Raw genomic sequence first — 21,281 nt, 5'->3', positions numbered from 1 at the left:
TTTCATTTTTGATTTTATAGTATCCAGCACAAGTATGTAAGATTGGAATGTTGTATTTCTGGACCAAAGAATGTGAGATTGGAATTTCTGAAATCAAGTATGATCGTAAAGCTCTACAAGGTGCCCTGAAACGATATTCCATTCATACCTCTAAACTGACATCAGTGCTGATGAGAGGAGCCTGGAGGACCATTGAGGAACCAATGTTACCTGTACATAAATCTAGACTGGAGTGTATGGTCGCTGTAAGTTCCTTCTAAAATGAGTGAATAACAGTTGCATGTTGTTTTAGTCAGCTTTTAAAGGTCTAAAGGTTGTACCATAGATTTAGTTAATTTCACATTTTTTTTTATTTGGACCTTTGAAATCATTGCTGTGTTAATGTCTTCTGACAATACAATGTTTTGAATATGTTTTCAACCTGGCTAGTTTGGTTTTAAAAAATAACTAATTGCAATTCACTAGTGATATAGGAATATTTATACAGAACAGATAAAGTTTTTTAATTTATCAATACAATATAATATCTATATGGATGTATTTTTTGCAGCAATCCCTGTATTTACGAGATGTTTTAGAGAATATGTGCAATAGAAAGTTACGAGAATCAACGGATTTTGAATGGAGGAGGAGTGTGAGGTGTTATTATCACCCTGTCGGTAGGTTGATTATTTATTTATTGTCATGCTCACATAGTTATATATACTAATGCTAGAAATATATGCATATATAATGATCTTTTCACAGTAGATCTTTATTGCATGGACAGAACATCTGGGCAAAAATGCTTATAATTATAAAACACAAAAAAATACTATTGCATGAGATGACTTGCATTAAGAATAATCTATATGCTTGCGATGGTTAAAATATTGAAAATGTGTTCACATATTCTGTTATTTTGTGTTATAGCTGCTCTTTTCACCAAAACATTTTCTGTTCATGAACATGTCATTCTAACGAAAGATCAATTCTGATTGTAAGAATTTTGGTAAAAGAGTCAAAGGATGTGAAATACATGAGTTGCCAGTTTGAGGTAGATGCACAACGAATAATATAGGATTTTTTTGGAGAGATATTTACATCATTGTTAAAACTTCAAGCAAAATAAAAATATGAAGATGATTGCCAATGTGAAATTTTTTCACCAAAAACCAAAATGACTATGAAGGTAGCAACCAGAGCAAAATCAATACCTAATAGCATGTTCTAAAAAGCTGGAGATGACAAATGTTAAATAAACAAGAAAATTTAAACAGCCTGATTTAAGTTCAAACATAATCGAAAAAAAACAAATATAGCAACAAAAGATACGCACTGAGTTGCAGGTTGGCACACACTGAAAGTAATAGGGTTGAACGTGTTTGTGTGGCAACTCTCTTCCCGATTTAATATTGGTATTATTAAGATATTACTGCTTGCTTTTTTGGGAAGTACCTTGATTATTTATAGAAATATTTAATATTTGCATGATGATAAGATCACATAAGTAGTAGTAGTTCACATTACTATTCTAATTAACATTGACTTCTAGTGGCTGAGGCTGATGATCTTATGGGAGAGGATACCGCTAGTCAAACAAGTTTGACAGATTTACATATACGTAAGAATTCCACACTAGGTGGTTGGAATTGTACATTTTTTTTTAAATTCTGCTTGGTAGTTTGTTGATAAATGTAATATTTATAGAATCATTGCAGTATGATGGATTTTCAGTTATGTACTGTTTTCTGCAGACACTGCACAGCTGCAAATGTATTTTTTGCTTTCTGCAACTCATTTACTTTTTTTTGGATAAAATCCTAATTTCAGCACTTATAGGAAATTAGATTTTTAATCTCCAAATAAGATTGTATTTTTTTTCTTCTATTTTTAGATTTTGAATGAAACAACGGTTTCTATTTACAAATTTTAAATGAAGCAAATGTTCTTCTATTTCACATTGTGATTTTCAAATTTTAAATGCACTATATTTTGATCATGTATTTTATGATCAGATTTTTAAATACAGATTTTTTACACCTCTTTCTTATTACATATACTTCAACTTCTAGCTTTAATACACAACACAGCTTTATTTTTCATATCTTGAATGTACAGATTTTTAGCTCATCTGGTCAGACAGAGACCAGTTTTAGATTTTATTTACACTAGGTGTTTGTTGTCTGTAAACTTTTTTCAAAGATCTTCTGCAAAATGACTTCACTTATTTCAAAAACTGAAAATGATTGATCACAAGGATATCCAGACTAAAAAAATAAATCTAAAATACAGTTTTTGTAAAATACATTTTGATCTTGAAATCACAGTAGCTACAGAAATCTTCAAAATGTTTTAAGTATACATATTCTCTTCAAATATTTTGTGATTACATTTTGATTCTGATTTCTGCATAGATATCAATTAAGACAGAGTAAATAAGGCTCCTTGGCAACCAAAACACTTAACTTTTATATTAGTCCATTTTTACCCATATTTTCCTTTTTTGTTTTTATTTCCTACTCCCTACTTTTTCATTGCATTATTAATTGAAAAAAAATTATAAACAAAGAAGAAACGTAAGATTTCTTAAGATATAAATGATAAACCTATTTTCAACATAAAGAATCTATTGCATTACTGTATATTTATTTGTGGTTTTATTGTTCACTGAACAAATCTATTTATTGTGTATTATCATGATATTTGACTTCATTTTACCTATTTTCATTGGTGTGTTCAGTTTGAAAAGCCATATCTTTACCTGTCATATGAAACTTTTAAAGTTTAGAAGAGAGAGAGCCCAAATTTTGTAGAAAAAATTTAACAAAATGTAAAACATATTATTAACCATTACAGAAGAGGAATATGAACCATTGATCTGGATTCTGGATTCATCTTATCATTACTGTAATGAATTCTATGGTGCAGAACCTGGTGTGGCCCTCACACCAGTCACAGAGAGATGCTTCCTGACAATGTCGCAGGCCCTTAACAATGTACAGGGCAGTCATATTGTTGGCCCTGGTGGTGTTGGCAAGACAGAAACTGTAAAAGTTAGTATATGATATACTGAAGCCCATATTGAGGACTAAAGCTAACATGTTAAAGAAAAAATTCAGTCATATCTATTTAGGTATCTCAATGTATGGATTATATTTATGTAAGAATGAAGCAAAATATTGAAATAATTTTTTGTAGGTTTTTGCAACAAACAATTAAAATTTATTCTGTTATTCTTAATTACTGTTTAGAATATTTTTGTCACAGATTCCTTTGTCACCTTTGGGGTCAGATTTGAATTGACAATGAGAATATTACTTATTTAGAGTTTTAAGTAGTTTGTTTGATATTTATTTTCAGGGACTTGCCAACCTTTTTGGTAAATTTCTGATGTTAGTACAATGTTCACCAGAGAGTGATACCAGTGGTATGGGAAAGATTGTACAAGGAACTGCTATGGTAAGAATACATATATTTTCCTGTCCTAAAGGGGGGGAGTTACATGTCACGACATATCTCAGAAACTATTTATGATTATTACATAAAACTTCAAACACAAGACGAAGGGCATATCATTCAGATGTTGTTAGCAGATAGATTTCTAATTGTTTGATATTAATGTCTTAACAATAACAATGTAGTTGTGTTTTTCAGGATGGATGCTGGGCTTGTTTTGATGAATCACAGAACCTGAATAACTTGTCCATGTCTATTGTACTGGATTTTGTTACATCTGTATTGTCTGCCCTCAAATCAAGACACAGTTATGCTGCATTGAGCAATGGACAAGAAGTAAGCTTGTGAAATCTAAATAAATTTGAAAAACTTGATCATGCACAAAAGCAAGCAGAATACTGCGGATTCATTTATTTTTCGTGGGTACCAATTTTCTTGGATTGAGGTAAACTAACACTATCGTGAATATTTAATTTTATGGTTTTGCCAAAATCTGTATACAAGCAAATTGAAAACATACAATTCGTTGAACATTTAACCAACGAAATCAACAAAAACTGGTATCCAACGAATATTAAAGAATCCACAGTAGCTAAAACAACACAAACAACATCTGACCAACTCATTATTTATTATTTATTATTTATCTATATTCATTATAAAGAGATAATTACCTGCTTTTTTTTTTTGGTGTAATGAAATTATGATGTCATGGAGTTTATTCGAAAATTATTTCTATCAAAAATTGTTGAAGGCAAAATGTATTAGAAATGATTGAAATATAAAACACTCTTTGTAAAACAAGGTTCCTTAAAAAGTGAATTTTAAGAAATTTTAAATTACTATTTCACTTGTTGTTTTTCTTTCCAGATAAACCTGAAGAAAGGTCTAGCTCTACACATGACATCTAATGCCAGTGTTAGACATCCAGATTGTAGAATGCCAAACTATGTGTCAGCCATCTTTAGAACTGTATCTCTAGTCAAACCAGATTATTGTTTAGTGTTGAAGGCAAAATGTGCTTCACATGGATTCAAAGTGCCAAACATCCTTGGAGTTAGGCTAAAGACCCTGTCAGATCTAACTATTAATCAACTGTAAGCACAATTAACATCAGCAAATACTATAAACTCAGAAATTTAAATTGGCTGACTTTTTCACATGATAGATTATACATCTTGATATATACAAAAAAACAAGCATTCATGATTATTTAATGTTTTAAAAATGTTCGTATATGGCCAATTATGATTATTTTTTATAAAGATTTATTTTAGATTTTAAGTTGTTGCACTTTTAATGATTCAGTTGAAACTCTACAGATCTAAGAAAAGGTAACTTTAAATGATTTTAGTTTAAGTTAAATACCAGCTCCAACAAATTGATTTGTCCCTTGAAAAAACTCTATTGATATGTATTTGTGTTGTATGTATAGACCACCAGACGTTCACCACCTGTTTGGTATAGCTACATGGGCTGGTGTACTGAAGAGAGCTGCTATTAAGAAGAGACTGGTCAAGGATGATAAGTACCAAGACAGGATTGATGCCAGACGTGAAGAAACATCACGATCAGAGAGTCAAGCTTCAGATAATGTGACACAGATCAAAGGAAACCCAATGAATCAACAAATGAGTGTTACATGTAAGTGCTTTGTTATACTTTGATAAATAAATGTCTTTATGTCATTTGTATTGTTGGGTTGTTGTTGTCTCTATGTACATTTACCTCATATTTTCTTTTATTCATATTTTTATATTCCTCTTCCGTAAAACTTTATATTTTGAGATTAGAATTAAGCTGATGAATTATTTCATTTAATAAAAAAAAATTGTACATATGGTATGACTGGCAATGAGACTACCCATAGACATACAATCCATAATGTATTGTAAGCTACAAAAGACCCAACCATTTACTAAAAAACTAATATTGCTTACAGCTTACAGTTTACTATTTTGAGTAAACTTAATTTTGTCCTAATTTTTCTTGTTATGATAAAACTAAATACAAGTTATAATTGTTCTTTGTATCAATTTTAGTGGCACCAAGTGCAATGAAGATGGGAGGTGCAATGACAGCCACCCAGAGGAAGATGGGAACACCTAACCCTATGACCTTGGCTGCTAAGATAGAACATTCATTAGTATGTCAGACCATCAGAGAAGTCATCTGTCCTAGGATGACAGATGAGGTAAATTATTACATGGAAAATATGCTAATTAAAATATAATTGAATAATGCTTTGAATCAATAAGTTGATGTTTTGGTAAATATGTGTATATTGTGTATATATTCTGCATAATTTTAAACTCGATTTCATTAGGCCTAGTTTTTATATTTTTTCAACCCGGTTTTGAAAATTCAGATCTGATGTGTCCAGTAGAGGAATTGTAAAAGTGAAAATTGACATGTTTTCCAATCATAACAAAATTTTATAGATTGCAATGTGTATTTTATTATTTTAACAATTGAATATTGTTTACACTAGATTTGAATTTTATACAGTCCAATGTTTTGAATAAGATAATTGACAAAAGCAATCAAGGTTTATTTTCTGATGTCAAAACTGATATGGAATAATTGCCTTCTTTTTATAAAATGTCATTAAACAACTTTTACTTCTATTTACAGAACAACAAAGTATTTAAGAATATACTAGATGATGTATTCACTGGATTACCAGACGCCCCACAGTTGAAGAACACTCATTCTGCTAGATCTCGTGGAATAGATATAGAACTAGCCTTAAAACACAAGGCTGTAGATAAAGGGTTATCTGCCCATGATCCCTGGATCAGTAGATGTAAACAACTATACGAAATATCTCAAGTTTATCATGGTAGGTACAACAACAGTTTTAAGCTTATAAGCCTAACAGCACAAAATTGATAATTTTCTGAAAATTAAAACACACATGGGACTGATATACATAACTTGACTTGGCTTCTTTTGTAAGCCGCTTTGGCTTTTTCCTCTCAATATTTGTGATTTTCCATTAGTTTTAAAGCTGAAGGATCACAAAAAATGTTCTATAACTGTAAAAGTTTCATATCTGTAAAAGTTTCTTTATTTATCAAAATAAGAGTTTAGGGAATAACCAAATTACCTCATATCAACTGTAATGAAACAAATCAACGTTTGAATAATACCCACAAATATCAGGACAAAACTTAAACTGATCATTAAATCATGATAGTTGTCCAATTTCTATATAAATGTAATTTTCATAAAGAACAATTTTTAGAAAGAAAAATTATGATAAAAAAAAATAGCAGGATTTTAATTCATGCAGGATTTCTTATGAAGAAATACACTTTTAGACAATTTGTATATTTTGTAGGAGTTATTGTTGCTGGACCACCTGGTAGTGGTAAGACAAGCTGTATACAGACCCTTGTTGATGCCCTCAGTACACAGGTTAGAGGTGGACAGTCACGTCAGTCTCACATCAGTCGTACATCAAACCCAGCAGAATCACAACATAAAATCATCAGAATTAACCCCATGGTTGTAGATGAGTACTCCATTATGTTTGGTTATCTGAAGGACAACCATGACTGGGTGGATGGAATAGTCACATCATCCTGTAGAAAAGCCAATAGGGTAGGTTTAATGAAGAAAAAATAGTATGTTATAGAATGTGAATGAACAGATATTATTTTAAATGCAGTCAAATTTGTAATGGTAAATTGATAGGAATTTGTTATCATTTATATCACCTTTTCCAAATTACCATAAGAATTTTATTAATAAATCATCCTTGCTTGTAACTCTGTGAATGAAGATAAATGATTTGTTTTATTCTCAGATTTTTAAAGAGTTATCAAATGTTAATATATTTGAGATTATGGTAATTGATCAGGCACATTATATTTTTCAGAATCAAAGTACGACTTGGTTATGTTTAGATGGACCATTAAATCCTGGATGGTCTGACAACTTCAACTCTGTCCTAAGTGAAGAAAAGGTATGTTATACAAGTCATTTGTAGAATATAACTGTTTTTGATTAAGAAATAATTTTCATTTTTTTAAATTTAAATTTGCAATATTGATTGTTTTTTGTTGAATTTTAGAATTAATAAATTAGGCATATTAATTTTGAATCTACACTATATTAGTTCCTATAAAACAATTTTTCTTACCTTACCAGTTATGACTTGTATTTTTATTTATAAAAGTGCTGTATGGAATTGTTTACTGACTTGTCTTTGTAGGTAATACATCTGAAGAATGGAGACAAGTTATTTTTGTCTGAGAACATCATTGTTGTGTTTGAAACAGACAACCTGTCGTCTGCTTCACCTTCTACTATTTCTAAATCTGTAAGTATTATAATATACATTAAATTATCCTCGCGTTAGAATTAAGCAAAGTAGCTCAAGAGTATCGATGTCATCTCATATACCATATATATACCATATTTGAAATTTAAGAGCATTGTATAACATGCTTCTTTGTTTTTGACCAACAATTTTAATTTGATTAAGTGTATGCTAGCTCATAAGATAACTTAAACATACTGTACCTGAATCAAAAAGAAAGGAACACGCACACATATATTTTCCTTTTTGAATATTACTGGAAGTTAGTGTCTATTATTGTATATGAATTATCTTGAATTTTGCAACTCACAAACGATTTACCAAAAACTTTCCCTGATTAAGGAAAAGGTGGCACATAGCAATGTCTGCTCCAAATACTGGATCTGGTTAATCAATTACAATGGCTACTCATTGTTGACTTGGTACCAGTCTTTTGAATAATTCCAAAACTCTGTCTTGACTTGAACTTGGGTGTTGATATGACTATTGAAAATTAATTATGTTATTTTTTGTATTTCAGGGAATTGTATATCTAGGCAATAATGTTGTTGGTTGGAAGCCTATAGCTGATGCTTGGTTAGAGAGTAGATCTCCACAAGAAATACATGTAAGTTAATGTTAAAATTTCCATCACTAAGGTAGTTTAATAACTATATATGTATTTGAATTCATTGTAGATAGATAATTATGTAAATACTCTATTCTGGTTTGGTGTGATAAACAGACAGAAACATTACTTAATATACAGGAGAAAAAAGGGTATTAAAGTAGATACATTTAAGTTTGGTGAAAGTTTTGATACAAGTAGTTTTAGTGTATTTCTACTTCTGTCCTATTTAAAAAATTAATTGTTTTAGATTGTAGATATTATAAAAGACTTTGTTTGACTTTTTGTTCTATACAAAAAAAGTTGAAACCATGACATAATTTAACTTGAGTAAATGAAGATTTTAATTGAAAGTAGAGTTCTATCAGTATTCCTCTACTTTTTAACTTCAATTTTGGAGATAACAACCTATGTTTTAATGTTTTCTAAACAGATACAGGTATGTTTAGTTTGTTAATATTTTGATTGTATGTTTATAGTGTTAGGTTGGGGAACATCACCATATTACACATGGAGTAAACATTTCATCACACTTTTCACAATCTTTTTAGAAGTCTAATAGATAGTCATTGAAATGTTTGACTGGACACAAATAGTTTGAATTTTTTAAAGCTTCTTTTATTCAATTTATCACTATCATCATTACTGTTTATAATTCTGTGTTAAATAATGTCTGACTAAACATAAGATCATTTATTAATGCTAACTTTTGGTTTTTGCTCTGGATTTAGGGATTTACTATTTTCTCTGAAAGGTTTATTTTCTTTTCCAAATAAGGAATCAATGTGACTTTAAATGCAATCCATTTTATTTTAAACATTACCCATCAATTTATTCAATAATATATTTTCACTCAAGAGGAAAGCATTATACTTTTGTTGAAGCAATTATTCAGGATTTTTTTAACAAGCTGGATTTAGTCCCAACAACGGTTGATTTCAAAATTACACCTGTGAAAATGATAAGATTTGAGTCCAGTTATTCCATAAAAATAAAGAATTTCAAGCGTAGCATCTGTAATGATTTCATTTTGTTGAAGAAAGACAGTTGAGCATACTGGGGCTTCATTTATTTTTGTGGGTATTGATTTTTGTGGATGGAGTAAATAATTGTCTGAATTCAGGACTGTTTGATTTTGTGGAGTTGCTAGAGTCTGCATTACAGGCTATAGAAAGTTTATGCTTCCTTGAACATTTAAATTTGTGGTTTACGAAACCCACAAAAAATGAATACCCCACAAATGATAATGAATCTACAGTATTTTATCTCTTGAACCATTAAAAAAACACAAGTGTTTCTTAGATGTGTTCTTTCATTGTTGACACTTTTTTATGCCCCATTTATGGGCATTATGTTTTCTAGTCTGTGTGTCCGTCTGTTCGTTCGTTCGTCTGTCCTGCTAAAGTTTTTGGTCAAGGTAGTTTTTGATGAAGTTGAAGTCCAATCGACTTGAAACTTAGTAAACATGTTCCCTATGACATGATATTTCTAATTTTCATGTCAAATTAGTGATTTTATCACATTTTCACAGTCCACTGAACATAGAAAATGATAGTGCGGATGGGCATCCATGTACTTGGGACACATTCTTGTTGTGTTGTGTTTCTGTCATGACTGTTAGGTTTTGCATGTATGTAAAATGATTGTTCTGGTTTTGCAACAATGTATTAAGAAAATGCATGCTTAAAAAACAGTTGAAAAGAATCAAGATGTATGGTCTTTTATTTGGTATATAGCATATTTTAATGAACCACAAAATCAAATATCCAGGAAAATACAATTTCTCCTCAACCCACGAAAATTGGTACCCATGAGTATAAAGAAATTCACAGTAATATTCAGAATGATGAATTAAATAAAATGTGTAAAATTTGTAAAAATTGAAAAAGAAAAATTTTAAAGAAAAATCTGTGAAACTTATCATTGTGAAGTAAACATATGCAGCAGTGTTTAAAAAAAAAGCCACATCAAATAAAATCTATATTGCAGAGCATTACAAAAGATGTAAGTTTGATTTGTAAATATTGTGCTCAATTACATGTAGACTATATATGCTAAATAATGAATATTTTGAGGCTCATTTAGGACTTTGAAGTTGTATTGCCAAAATTGCTGCATGACTTGTTTATGTAGTTTATAGAATATAAATTAACCAATTTTTCTTAACAGCCATATGTTTGAAATAAATGAATTGATCAGAAATATGACTGGGGGTGAGACGTCTATGAGGAGTTGAGATTTTTTAAATACATTTTCTTGTTGTAATGAGGTAGATATTTGTTTCAGCATGAGTGATTTATGCCAATCTACACATAAGGTTCCACTGTATTTTGAGTTTTAAAGTAGAAAAAACAAATAATATAGTTATCTTTATTCAAACATAGATGAGCAAATGTCATCACCAAATTACAAAAAAAATGATGTGGATGAATCAAACATCATAGTGATTTCAAATTTTTGCCATCTACATCATCCTGAATTTAAGTAGCAAGTATATAAGTGGAAGATCAGCTATAGCTTTGTTTTATAAGTCATTTACTGTTATCAATACCTTTTCATATTAAATTTTCACAAACTACAGTTCATTGGTCAAAAGGGCATACATGCCACAAGTTTAAAACTTACTAATCCATTGGTACATGATTAACTGTGCTCAATGTGATCATTTATACAAACTAAAGTCAGGCTAATTTTAAAGAATGCATCTTTTTTAAGGCTTTTTACATAAATATGAAGAGAAATAAAGATCGTCATACATACATGCATACATTCTACCACATTTATGCCTTAGAAATTTAATGTCCAGTAAAATCTTGTGTTATAGAAGTTCCAATTAATATCACAGAAATTTACAACTAAATTCATATTGTCTAATATTTAAGAAGTTATTTTTTTATTTTAGAAAAGTGAATTGCTAACTTAGTTTTTGCTTACAGCTTTGAGTGTTATTTTCATAGTTTGCAAGTGAAATTGAACTCATTTAAAATGTAGTATTTTTAAATCTGATATGATTTTTTTTTCACTGTTGCCAGAGACCTGTAAATGTTGAACAAGGAGAAACGGACCAAAATTTACCCAGAACTGTTGAAGGGGTAAAATCAGTTTTTTGGTATATGGATGTGTGTTGTAATTGGTCTGAGACATTCTTTATTTATGTGGGATTTTTTGTTTTGTTTGCTATTACAAATGAATAGGAACATATTGTTTTGGAGTGTGTGTTTATTTGTTGTATCTTGCACTGCTTGGTTTCAGAAGCAAAACTTGATGTAAGAAATGTCCCTTTTTCTTTCAATCTAATGTGTTTTTCACAAGGCTTAGGTTCATTTTGGTAATTAATTAATCAATAATTTTTTTTCCCAAAAGATTTTTGTTTTTACCATGTTCGCCGCTAGAGATATATGCTGTTAATCACAAGAAATTTTTGTCTGGAAGGCATCGATCATCAAAACTTGAAAACTGCATGACACATTTTTAACAAGCTTATAATTAATATGCAAAAAATGTATGTGTATGTACAGTGCACAGCATGACTGAATGTATATGTCTATATATGTGCATGGTTTGAATAACATATTTTTTTTGCACATCCCTAGATGGAATGAATATTTTACAAGCATTTGAATATACAATTTCCCCCTTTTAACATGACCATTCTTAATAGCATTTCTATTTAAAGATATGATTTAGATTGTATTGATAATAACCCAGTATGAAACATGGTTGCAGTGGTTTTATATTGTTTGAAAACTTTGCAAGTATTGCACTGTGTCATTTTGATATTTTCTCAATAAATATTTCACCATTTCAGGTTCTACAAAGAGCTTTCCAGAAAACACTAGATCCAATTTCTCATTTTGTGTTAAATGAAGCCAAGTGAGTATCAACTTTGACTTTTCGTTCACAATATCTGGGTGTGTAAACTTCACATTATAAATTTCACTTCTCTGCTATGGATAGTATTTGAAGTTATATGTAGAAAGATGTTTCAGAGATTCAATTATATTACAAAGTTCATGCTTTTATGATACAGAGAAGTAAAAAAAAAAGCTAACAATAACAAAAACATGACATTTCAAATTGTTGTGAACCTTGATGAGAAGACAACACTATTTTGAAAACAGTTGAACAGGATTTTAGTGTTTGAAAATTTACAGCAAACTGAGTATAGAAAACTTGAAAAAAGTTACATTTGTATTGAATTTTTCAGACCTTTAGTGAAGTTATCACTTGTTGGACTGTTTAAATCCTGCCTTGGACTGCTATCAGCCATGTTAGCTGACAATAGGGAGACAAGTGAAGACCATGTGGAAAGACTCTTCCTGTTCTGTCTTATTTGGACCTTTGGTGGACTCCTGGACAGTCATGATAGGAAAATCTTCAGTGAAAAACTCAAAATGCTTTCTAATACGTAAGCAATATTTTTGATTTTTATGCCCCACCTACGATAGTAGAGGGGCATTATGTTTTCTGGTCTGTGCGTCCGTTCATCCGTCCGTCCGTTCGTCCGTCTGTCCCGCTTCAGGTTAAAGTTTTTGGTCAAGGTAGTTTTTGAGGAAGTTGAAGTCCAATCAACTTGAAACTTAGTACACATGTTCCTTCTGATATGATCTTTCTAATTTTAAAGCCAAATTAAACTTTTGACCCCAATTTCACGGTCCACTGAACATAGAAAATGTAAGTGCATGTTTCAGGTTAAAGTTTTTGGTCAAGGTAGTTTTTGAAGAAGTTGAAGTCCAATCAACTTGAAACTTAGTACACATGTTCCTTATGATATGATTTTTCTAATTTTAAAGCCAAATTAAACTTTTGACCCCAATTTCACGGTCCACTGAACATAGAAAATGAAAGTGCATGTTTCAGGTTAAAGTTTTTGGTCAAGATAGTTTTTGATGAAGTTGAAGTCCAATCAACTTGAAACTTAGTACACATGTTCCCTATGATATTATCTTTCTAATTTTAATGCCTAATTATATTTTTTATCCAATTTCGTGGTCCATTGAACATGGAAAATGATAGTGCGAGTGGGGCATCCGTGTACTTTGGACACATTCTTGTTTTTTATCTTTTTAGAAGAAAATGTATCATTCACCTTATACTTTATCCTTATCCCATTTGATGTGAACATTTTGGTCAGATAAACCATCTTAGATTAATAGTACAGCAATACTTTTAATAATCTTTCACTTTGTTTCACTATCTTCTTAAACAGAATCAACATTTGCTTTAAAGTAAAAGTTCCAATTATTAGTTCCTTAACCCAAAGAATCTTTCTCAAATCCATTTCTACACAATGAATTGAATCTATTTTACCTACAGACCATTATATTACATACAGACTATGGAATATCCTGTTTTATTTATATTATTTGACTATACTTCTATTATTGGTTTTATATCTTCAGTTTACCAGATGATGACAGACAGATCTGTGTATTTGACTACTATGTAGATGAATCAGGAGACTGGGACCCATGGGCATCTAAAGTCAGTGAATCAGTGTACTCTGACCAACAAGATATGCTTGGAGAAGTCTTTGTAGACTCAATTAATACAGTAAGTAGTCTAGATAGTTGAACTATGGGAATTGGACAGTGGCGGATCCAGAACTTTTCATAAGAGGGGCCCGCTGACTGACCTAAAGGGGGAGGGGACTCCAGTCATGCTTCAGTGATTCCCTATATAATCAACCAAATTTTTCCCACAAAAAGGGGGGAGGGGGCACAGGGACCCCCTTGGATCGGCCTATGTTGGATGACTAGCTATCAAAAGTCAATGATTAACAGCATATGATTTGAGAAGTCTTTGTAGACTAAATAAAAAAAATACATCAAGTAGTCTAGAAAGTTGGCAATTAAGAATAGTTTAAATAGAACCACTATGTCTCAAAATATGTCATTACCAAATTATGGATGCAGTCTATTGGTAAATAACATTGGGATAACAGCTTCAGAAATGATTATGATTTAGACGTTTAACTGTAAAAGATATTTGATAATAATCTCACAGTTAATTTATTTTATACAACTATTGAATTCTATTTATACTGATTGTAGGAAATGAATAGACACCCATGTTAGTTTATGTAGTATGGTCAGTTGAGAATTGTTTAATGTTTAATACATTTGTAACTGCATTAGCTAAAGGCTCTATAGAAATTCAATTGTAATGAAATATTTTATACTTCATGATGAGAAAATATGGATGATAAAAGCAATATGATACCTGATGATAAAAGAAATAAGCTTATGTGATAACTAATATCATAGAAGGAAAATGTCAAATCTAATGATACAAATGATATTTTATATAGATCAGAACAAAGATATTGATAGATTTTGCCTCAGCTTCAGGACTGAATGTTTTATTAGTGGGTCCACATGGATCAGGAAAGACAACTCTTATCAATGACTTCATGGATCTGCAAGGTTTGTTATTTCTTTATAACTGATATTTCAAACTAGCTATATTCTGTTTGCAATGAAGGCAACAAAAAATAGTTTCACTAAAATCACATTTATTTTTTCACCAATATATCATAGGGAAGAAGCAAAGATTTAATTTATGTTTTTTTTGTTGATTAAAAAAAAAGATGGAAAAAGGTTAAAGGAACAGAAAATATTAGCGATCATTTCATTCCACATAAGTAATCTTAAATGAAAGCAATTTTTAGGGGGAATGGAAGATGATGTACATATACGCTTCATGTGAAAAGGAAATAGAAAATGTATTTGATATATATGCATAGTTTTGGTTACAAACATATAACCAGAAAAAATATCAAGTTTACCTGTTTAGTATTGGCACAATTTTCATGTTATTTATCTAACTGCATGTTTGAAAATATTTATGCATGTGACACACGATTTAACTACACATATAACAGCATGCCTAAACCATATAGTAGCTTTTTTATAATACATATTTACATAAAGAATTCCTGAACCTAGTCATCTGGGTGTTTTTGCAACATATCAGTTTTTATTTTGAATTTTATACAGGATTTTATACAATTGCGTTAATTTTACTATTTTGTTCTCTAGTCCATAGGGGATAGTTGTCTTACATGAAGTCCTGACACATCTTCTTATGTTTGTCATATCTCAGTTGCAGCTTTCATACATCAATTTAATCTTATTTTAACAAGCTGAGTTTGCATACCCATCATATATTACTAGAAATATGGATACATTCTGAAGAATTATCATGCATGCACATCTCTAAATTTAAGCCATTCAAACCTTGATTTCATGCTCCTGCAACTTTGGATAAGTCTGACATTAGTGTTAAATTCTCAGATACTAAGAAGCTCATGAATACCTTAAATCTTGATACTCAGGCAAGGGTAACATATATGGGATTTTGAATAAGATGCATTAGTTGATAATAGAATATTACATTCAGATGGGTTTTTTTTCTCTGAAGGTCTTTTATTAAGTCTGCTTAAAGTTTTATTGGGAAAAAAAATCCTTGAAAATGTTGACATTTCAAATATATAAAATAGATGTATTCTTTATACATTAAATTAGAAAAAGGGAAGCAACTGATGTTGTTAAGCAAAAACAGTAAGTGGTAACTGGTGGTTAATTGTTGTTTTACTTTCTTTCCATTCCTACTTTTATTGTTTATATGATGTATTCGTTCTGATTTGAACTCAGAATTGAAACATTGAACTATTTTGATCTTATAATAAGTTTTAGTTTGTGACTTTTGTTATGACTTTGTGTTATATAAATCAGATCATTAAGATATTCTAAAAGTAAAAAAATACCCAGATTTAGTGAATCTTGCATTTAGCTCAAAAGATATTGATAAATCTCATGAAATGCATCCTTCTTGAAACTTATTTATATAACCTTTTCCAAACATTGTGATATAAACATCAAGTGTTTCATGGGTAATTAATTCACTAAGAAGCATAAAGATGAACATTTCAATTTGGTATACTGTAAACCAACTTATTTTCTCGGATACTTTATTTCGCGTTTACTCCTTACTAACACTTTCGCAGCGATTTAATTTCGCGATTTTCAAAGGAGTAGGTCCAGTAAGACCCCTTTTTGGCCCCAAAATATAGCAGTTTTACAAAATTGTTAAAATGTATACTTTTAGTTATTTATTGGACGGTAGAATGCTTCCGCTACATAAATATGGGCTGTTTTTGACAATACTATGTACATATATCGAGTACTAGCACCATTAAGTCATGCTAAATAACTGAAATCTTCACAATTCTAGCATTTTGGTTAAATTTTAGACGGTTTCCGTGTAAAACGAAAGTTGCCGCATTCATGTTCATCCAAAATATTTAAATGTAAGTTGTATTTGATGATAATACATAACATATATAAAGGTTGAGGATGAACACGGATGCGGCCACTTTCATTTTTGACAAAAACCATCTTAAAAGTTACATTTTTCAGCTTATTTGGTAGATTTTTCATATTTGAGCTTTAATGGGAGCGATTTTAATGACTAAATTAGTTAAAATCTTTCACATAAATTATTTGAATCAAATTAAATAGACACTTAAGTGATTAAAAAGTGGTCAACATCTTTCGTCAGATAAACCTGAAATTTGAGGCCAAAATCGGTCCTTACCGGACCTACTCCTTTGCTTGATCATGTTGATGTTGTTAAATAGGTAAAGATCCAAATTGTACATATTCGCGTTATTTTTGTACTCGCGAATGTCGCGAAAAAAATTAGCTCGCGAAAATTAGTTGGTTTACAGCATCTCAAGCAAATGTGCTGACCAAAAAAATGAATGTGTCTTTTATTGAACAAATGAACTGATTTAAAAAATTCTTTCCTTGTTTTTCTTATGTTGAGTTAATTTGCATGGTTTTATGTTATAAAACAACTGAAAGGCTTTGGATCTAAGGCTTTCTTGCTTTTGTGGAAGTAGGAATGGGAAAGTAGTAAAGGATTGTATTGTGGTATGATGATGTAATCTTATCGTTTTATTTCTAAATCTTATTGTTTTATTGTCTAACATGTGTTGTTATAGAAAGACTTCAACATTACAAGTCCTCTTCTGGTAAATTACATAGATTTGGCCAGATACATACATTTGTACTCATTATTATTTTGCTAGATTTAGTTTTTTTTATTAGATTATAAAACAATGTAATGTCTTTAAGAGTGAAATCATCATACTTGTAGCAAGTTATCTAAGCTATGACATTTCAACATATGTTCAACTTTTCTAGTTGTGTAACATCAGCTTAATTGATTTTGCAGTTGTGATAATATATATGGTTTGCTTTGTTGTTGTTCATGCATGACTTTTATGCTTTAGAAAATGTGTGTTTGTTTTTAGACATAAACAACTTAAAAGAATATATTTGGTCAAGGTTATGAATATAAATGCATTAATTTCCAAATTAGGTTTTAGAATTTTTCATAGATTGATGAAGATATGTATAAAAATAACATTTAGTTGGAAAAAGACTTATTTCTCAAGAACTTTTTAAGAAATAGTGATACTGTCTAAATAGAATTAAATAAAAGAACTATAGAATACCTTCCAAAAAATCTAGAAAATAGATTTTTGTTCCATTTTATATTCGAATTATTGCCCACCTGCATATGATAACTTGTATATGATTTTCTGCTTTGTTGACATATGTATCAATTTAATGACATACCCCGTAGATCAAAATAAAGATTCAGACATTAGATTCAGTATTTGGTTGTTTAACAGAATCTCTGTAACTTTATTTTATAGATCCCCAGATTTCTGTGTGTAAGAAGTTAGTATTCTCTGGAGCCTCTAGTGCCAAACAGTTACAGAGCTTTATAGAGTCCAATATCTACCACAGACAAGGTGAGTTTATAGTGATGGAAGATTTCTACCTGTTTTGTAAACCTCCCAGGTCAGAAATTATTTATAACATTTACTATGAACATTCATATCTTATTAACTGTTAAAAATGTCAATTTAGATCTGACTCTTAATGGTAGTTCTATGGGAGTATATGCTATAGAGAAGGCACTTAACTGTATGGCAGTTCCATCTTAACATACAGTGCTACCAGAAATGCACTCAGAAATTAAGAAAAAAACATACATCGAACACGTTTTTTCAATGTTGAATATATTAAGCATGAAAATAGACATTAAACTGTTTTACTTCAAATTATAGGTTTTGTATATGGTGCCAAAGAGAACAAGAAGTTGAAGGTATTCATTGATGATGTTAACCTGCCATTACCAGACAACTACAAAGTACAGAAATGTAATGAGGTAAATAGGGGACAGAAAACTGACAAATTATTTATTCTATTAAAATATCCTACATTGCTGCCTTAAATGCATTTTCCCGCGTTTCGGAGTACAGCGGGAAAATGTTGTCTAAAAGGAAGTTTTTTTAAGAACGGTATGTTTTTGGCGGTTTTTGTTATGTGTAGTTGTACACATGGTTACGTGGACCATTTGGATTGTGTCAATAAGTATTATGTTAATAAGGTGAAAGCGGGTTTTTAATGTAGTCTAGTCTGCACGGCAAAATGCATTACTTTGTGTTTGTTATTTTTGTAGTGTAGTTAAGACTGATAGTTATCTCACATTTTCTTTTGTCAAATACTGTACATAAAATTTGTTTTCTGATTTTATTAAATTTTTCTTATTACATTGAAAAATGTTTTTATAATAATTTATTGATTTAAATTTCAATCATTTCAAATAATTTATTCATTTCAGTTACTGAGACAACTTTTAGATGACAAAACTCTATGTACATTGGAGAAGCCATTTGAATGGAAGACTGTTGAAGGATTTAATGTGATCGGGGCCATGTCAATGAGTGATAATCCTGGTGTGTCATGTACACAGTTATCTGAAAGACTCCTGGTAAGTATAGCACAATAAGTTTTAAACATAAGTATACTTAAAGACTGTTGAGAAGAATAACATTGTATGGGAAATAATGTGACAGCTGCCTAGACCTTTCAAATTTATAAATGATAACTATTCTATGACAGAAAACTCCTCATAAGCATTGAAAGAGGATAGCAGATAACCTTAACAAGACCAATTTTATTGCACCATATACCCATTTTGGGGATTAATATCCTTTCAGTAATGCACGAGGCCAAATCATTTGAACTTCAATTTTGAAAGTAGTACATAGAATGAGGATATACCATGTGATGTGATTAATTCGTTTACTCAATGTGGTAGTGTAGTTTGTGGATCATTTAGTAAGTTCAATGTGAACATTATATGAAGAAGAAAAAAAATATCAGTTTCAACTAAATACAATTACATGTAAGCTAGCAGCATGTTAAGTAAATATGCTATTTATTTTTTAATGCAGAACCAAAGTTTACCCAAAGTGTTTACTTAATGCTATAATATTATTGTCTGTTTTGTTTTCAGAGACATTTTGCAGTATTCCATTTGACAGCCCCAGAAGGTGATGCTCTAAAGAACATAGTTCATGGTATACTGGATGTAAGTAATGATTTTATCTCAGTGTCACTTTGCATTGTCCAAACAATTTATGGCAATTGAGTTTACCTCATCCTGTAATAAGAAATAAGTTATCCTGTACTTCACATTCTTCACATTTGGAAAAAATAACCTGTTTTTAAGGTTAGAATTTTGTTTCCTCTACTGTCTGAGACTAACATCTTTAATGCAGTCATTTAGTTTGTCAATTGTTTTTTTAATAATTTTTAACAGTGATTTTTAAATATAAAAAGTTTATATATCTTTTATTTAAGGCAAACATTTCAGTTTTATAGTGTAATAATTAAATTTTATTTCCTTCCTTCTCAGCTGAACATGACAGATGGAGATCGCCCTGGATTAGATATAGAATTACATAACCATCTAGTAAAGGCATCATGTGACATGTTAAAGGCAGTCCAAGATGTCCTCAAGTCTACAGCAATGCCTGGTCGTAAACACTATCTCTATACACTCAAAGATATAACTACTTGTTTCCAGGTAAGAAATCATTAATTTGAAGGTATTTTTTAGAAGGTACAATACATACCAGCTAGTTTTAGATCTGTTTATAACATTTTAATAAAGTGTATTTTATGATATGGTGTTTTCTTTGCCTCTTAAATTTTAAATTCAAAATCTTTCAAGTAACATCTTTTGGTTATTCATGCTTTCAAACTTCTTTCATATAAGAAAACAATTCGAAATTGCTGCATAATAGGTAAAAGTATGGCCTTCAACACAGACATGTCCAATACATCACATTTTTGTCGAGCCTGCAACTTTTGTTGCAGAAAGCTCGACATAGGGATAGTGATCCAGCGGCCGCGGCGGCAGTGTTGGCTCACTACTTAAAATCTATATATTTTAGAAGGTGGAAGACCTGGATGCTTCATATTTTGTATATAGATGCCTCATGTTACGAAGTTTCCGTCAGTCACATGTCCATTGTCCTTGACCTCATTTTCATGGTTCAGTGGTTATAGTTAAGTTTTTGTGTTTTGGTCTGTTTTTCTCATACTTTATGCAATAGGTTTACTATATTTGTTGTGTGGAATGATTGTAAGGTGTACATGTCTAGAGGGCAGATGTCATCTGACCTTGATCTCATTTTCATGGTTCAGTAGTCAAAGTTAAGTTTTTGAGTTTTGGTCTTTTTATCTAATACTATATGTCATAGGTCAGCTATATTTGGTGTATGGAAATATTTTATGATCTATATGTCAGTCGTGCAGGTTTTATTTGACCTTGACCTGGTTTTCACGGTTTATTGCTCAGTGTTAAGTTTTTGTGTTTTGGTCTATTTTCTTAAACTATAAGCAATAGGTCAACTATATTTGTTGTATGGAAGCATTGTTAGCTGTACATGTCTACCTGGCATATGGTTCGACTGACCTTGACCTCATTTTCATGGTTCATGTTAATTTATGTGACAGTCGTAATAAAGCTTTATATTTA

The 21,281-nt window shown here is 30.5% G+C and overlaps 1 protein-coding gene across 4 annotated transcripts in view; it reads left to right on the top strand.

Moving 5' to 3' along the window:
• LOC139490773 (uncharacterized) overlaps positions 1–21,281 on the top strand; it is a 97,329-nt gene that overhangs the window by 33,562 nt on the left and 42,486 nt on the right. For 2 of the 4 annotated variants that reach the window (XM_071277763.1, XM_071277762.1), the window contains 23 exons: positions 21–245; positions 551–659; positions 1,535–1,603; positions 2,839–3,035; positions 3,343–3,441; positions 3,637–3,774; positions 4,309–4,535; positions 4,874–5,082; positions 5,481–5,632; positions 6,073–6,280; positions 6,782–7,044; positions 7,322–7,408; positions 7,658–7,765; positions 8,286–8,372; positions 12,181–12,245; positions 12,580–12,780; positions 13,775–13,925; positions 14,683–14,797; positions 18,100–18,198; positions 18,517–18,617; positions 19,074–19,223; positions 19,752–19,826; positions 20,154–20,324. In XM_071277763.1, the coding sequence (XP_071133864.1) occupies positions 21–245; positions 551–659; positions 1,535–1,603; positions 2,839–3,035; positions 3,343–3,441; positions 3,637–3,774; positions 4,309–4,535; positions 4,874–5,082; positions 5,481–5,632; positions 6,073–6,280; positions 6,782–7,044; positions 7,322–7,408; positions 7,658–7,765; positions 8,286–8,372; positions 12,181–12,245; positions 12,580–12,780; positions 13,775–13,925; positions 14,683–14,797; positions 18,100–18,198; positions 18,517–18,617; positions 19,074–19,223; positions 19,752–19,826; positions 20,154–20,324 (3,306 nt within the window). Of the gene's footprint in view, positions 1–20; positions 246–550; positions 660–1,534; positions 1,604–2,838; positions 3,036–3,342; positions 3,442–3,636; positions 3,775–4,308; positions 4,536–4,873; positions 5,083–5,480; positions 5,633–6,072; positions 6,281–6,781; positions 7,045–7,321; positions 7,409–7,657; positions 7,766–8,285; positions 8,373–11,404; positions 11,465–12,180; positions 12,246–12,579; positions 12,781–13,774; positions 13,926–14,682; positions 14,798–15,898; positions 15,935–18,099; positions 18,199–18,516; positions 18,618–19,073; positions 19,224–19,751; positions 19,827–20,153; positions 20,325–21,281 lie in introns of all 4 variants that reach the window. The other 2 variants (XM_071277760.1, XM_071277761.1) reach the window with 2 other exon arrangements.

This window comes from Mytilus edulis, chromosome 10, assembly GCF_963676685.1.
Source record: "Mytilus edulis chromosome 10, xbMytEdul2.2, whole genome shotgun sequence".
Lineage (NCBI taxonomy): Eukaryota > Metazoa > Mollusca > Bivalvia > Mytilida > Mytilidae > Mytilus > Mytilus edulis.
Note: the sequence above shows the minus strand (reverse complement) of the source record. Positions and strands in the feature narration are given on the sequence as shown.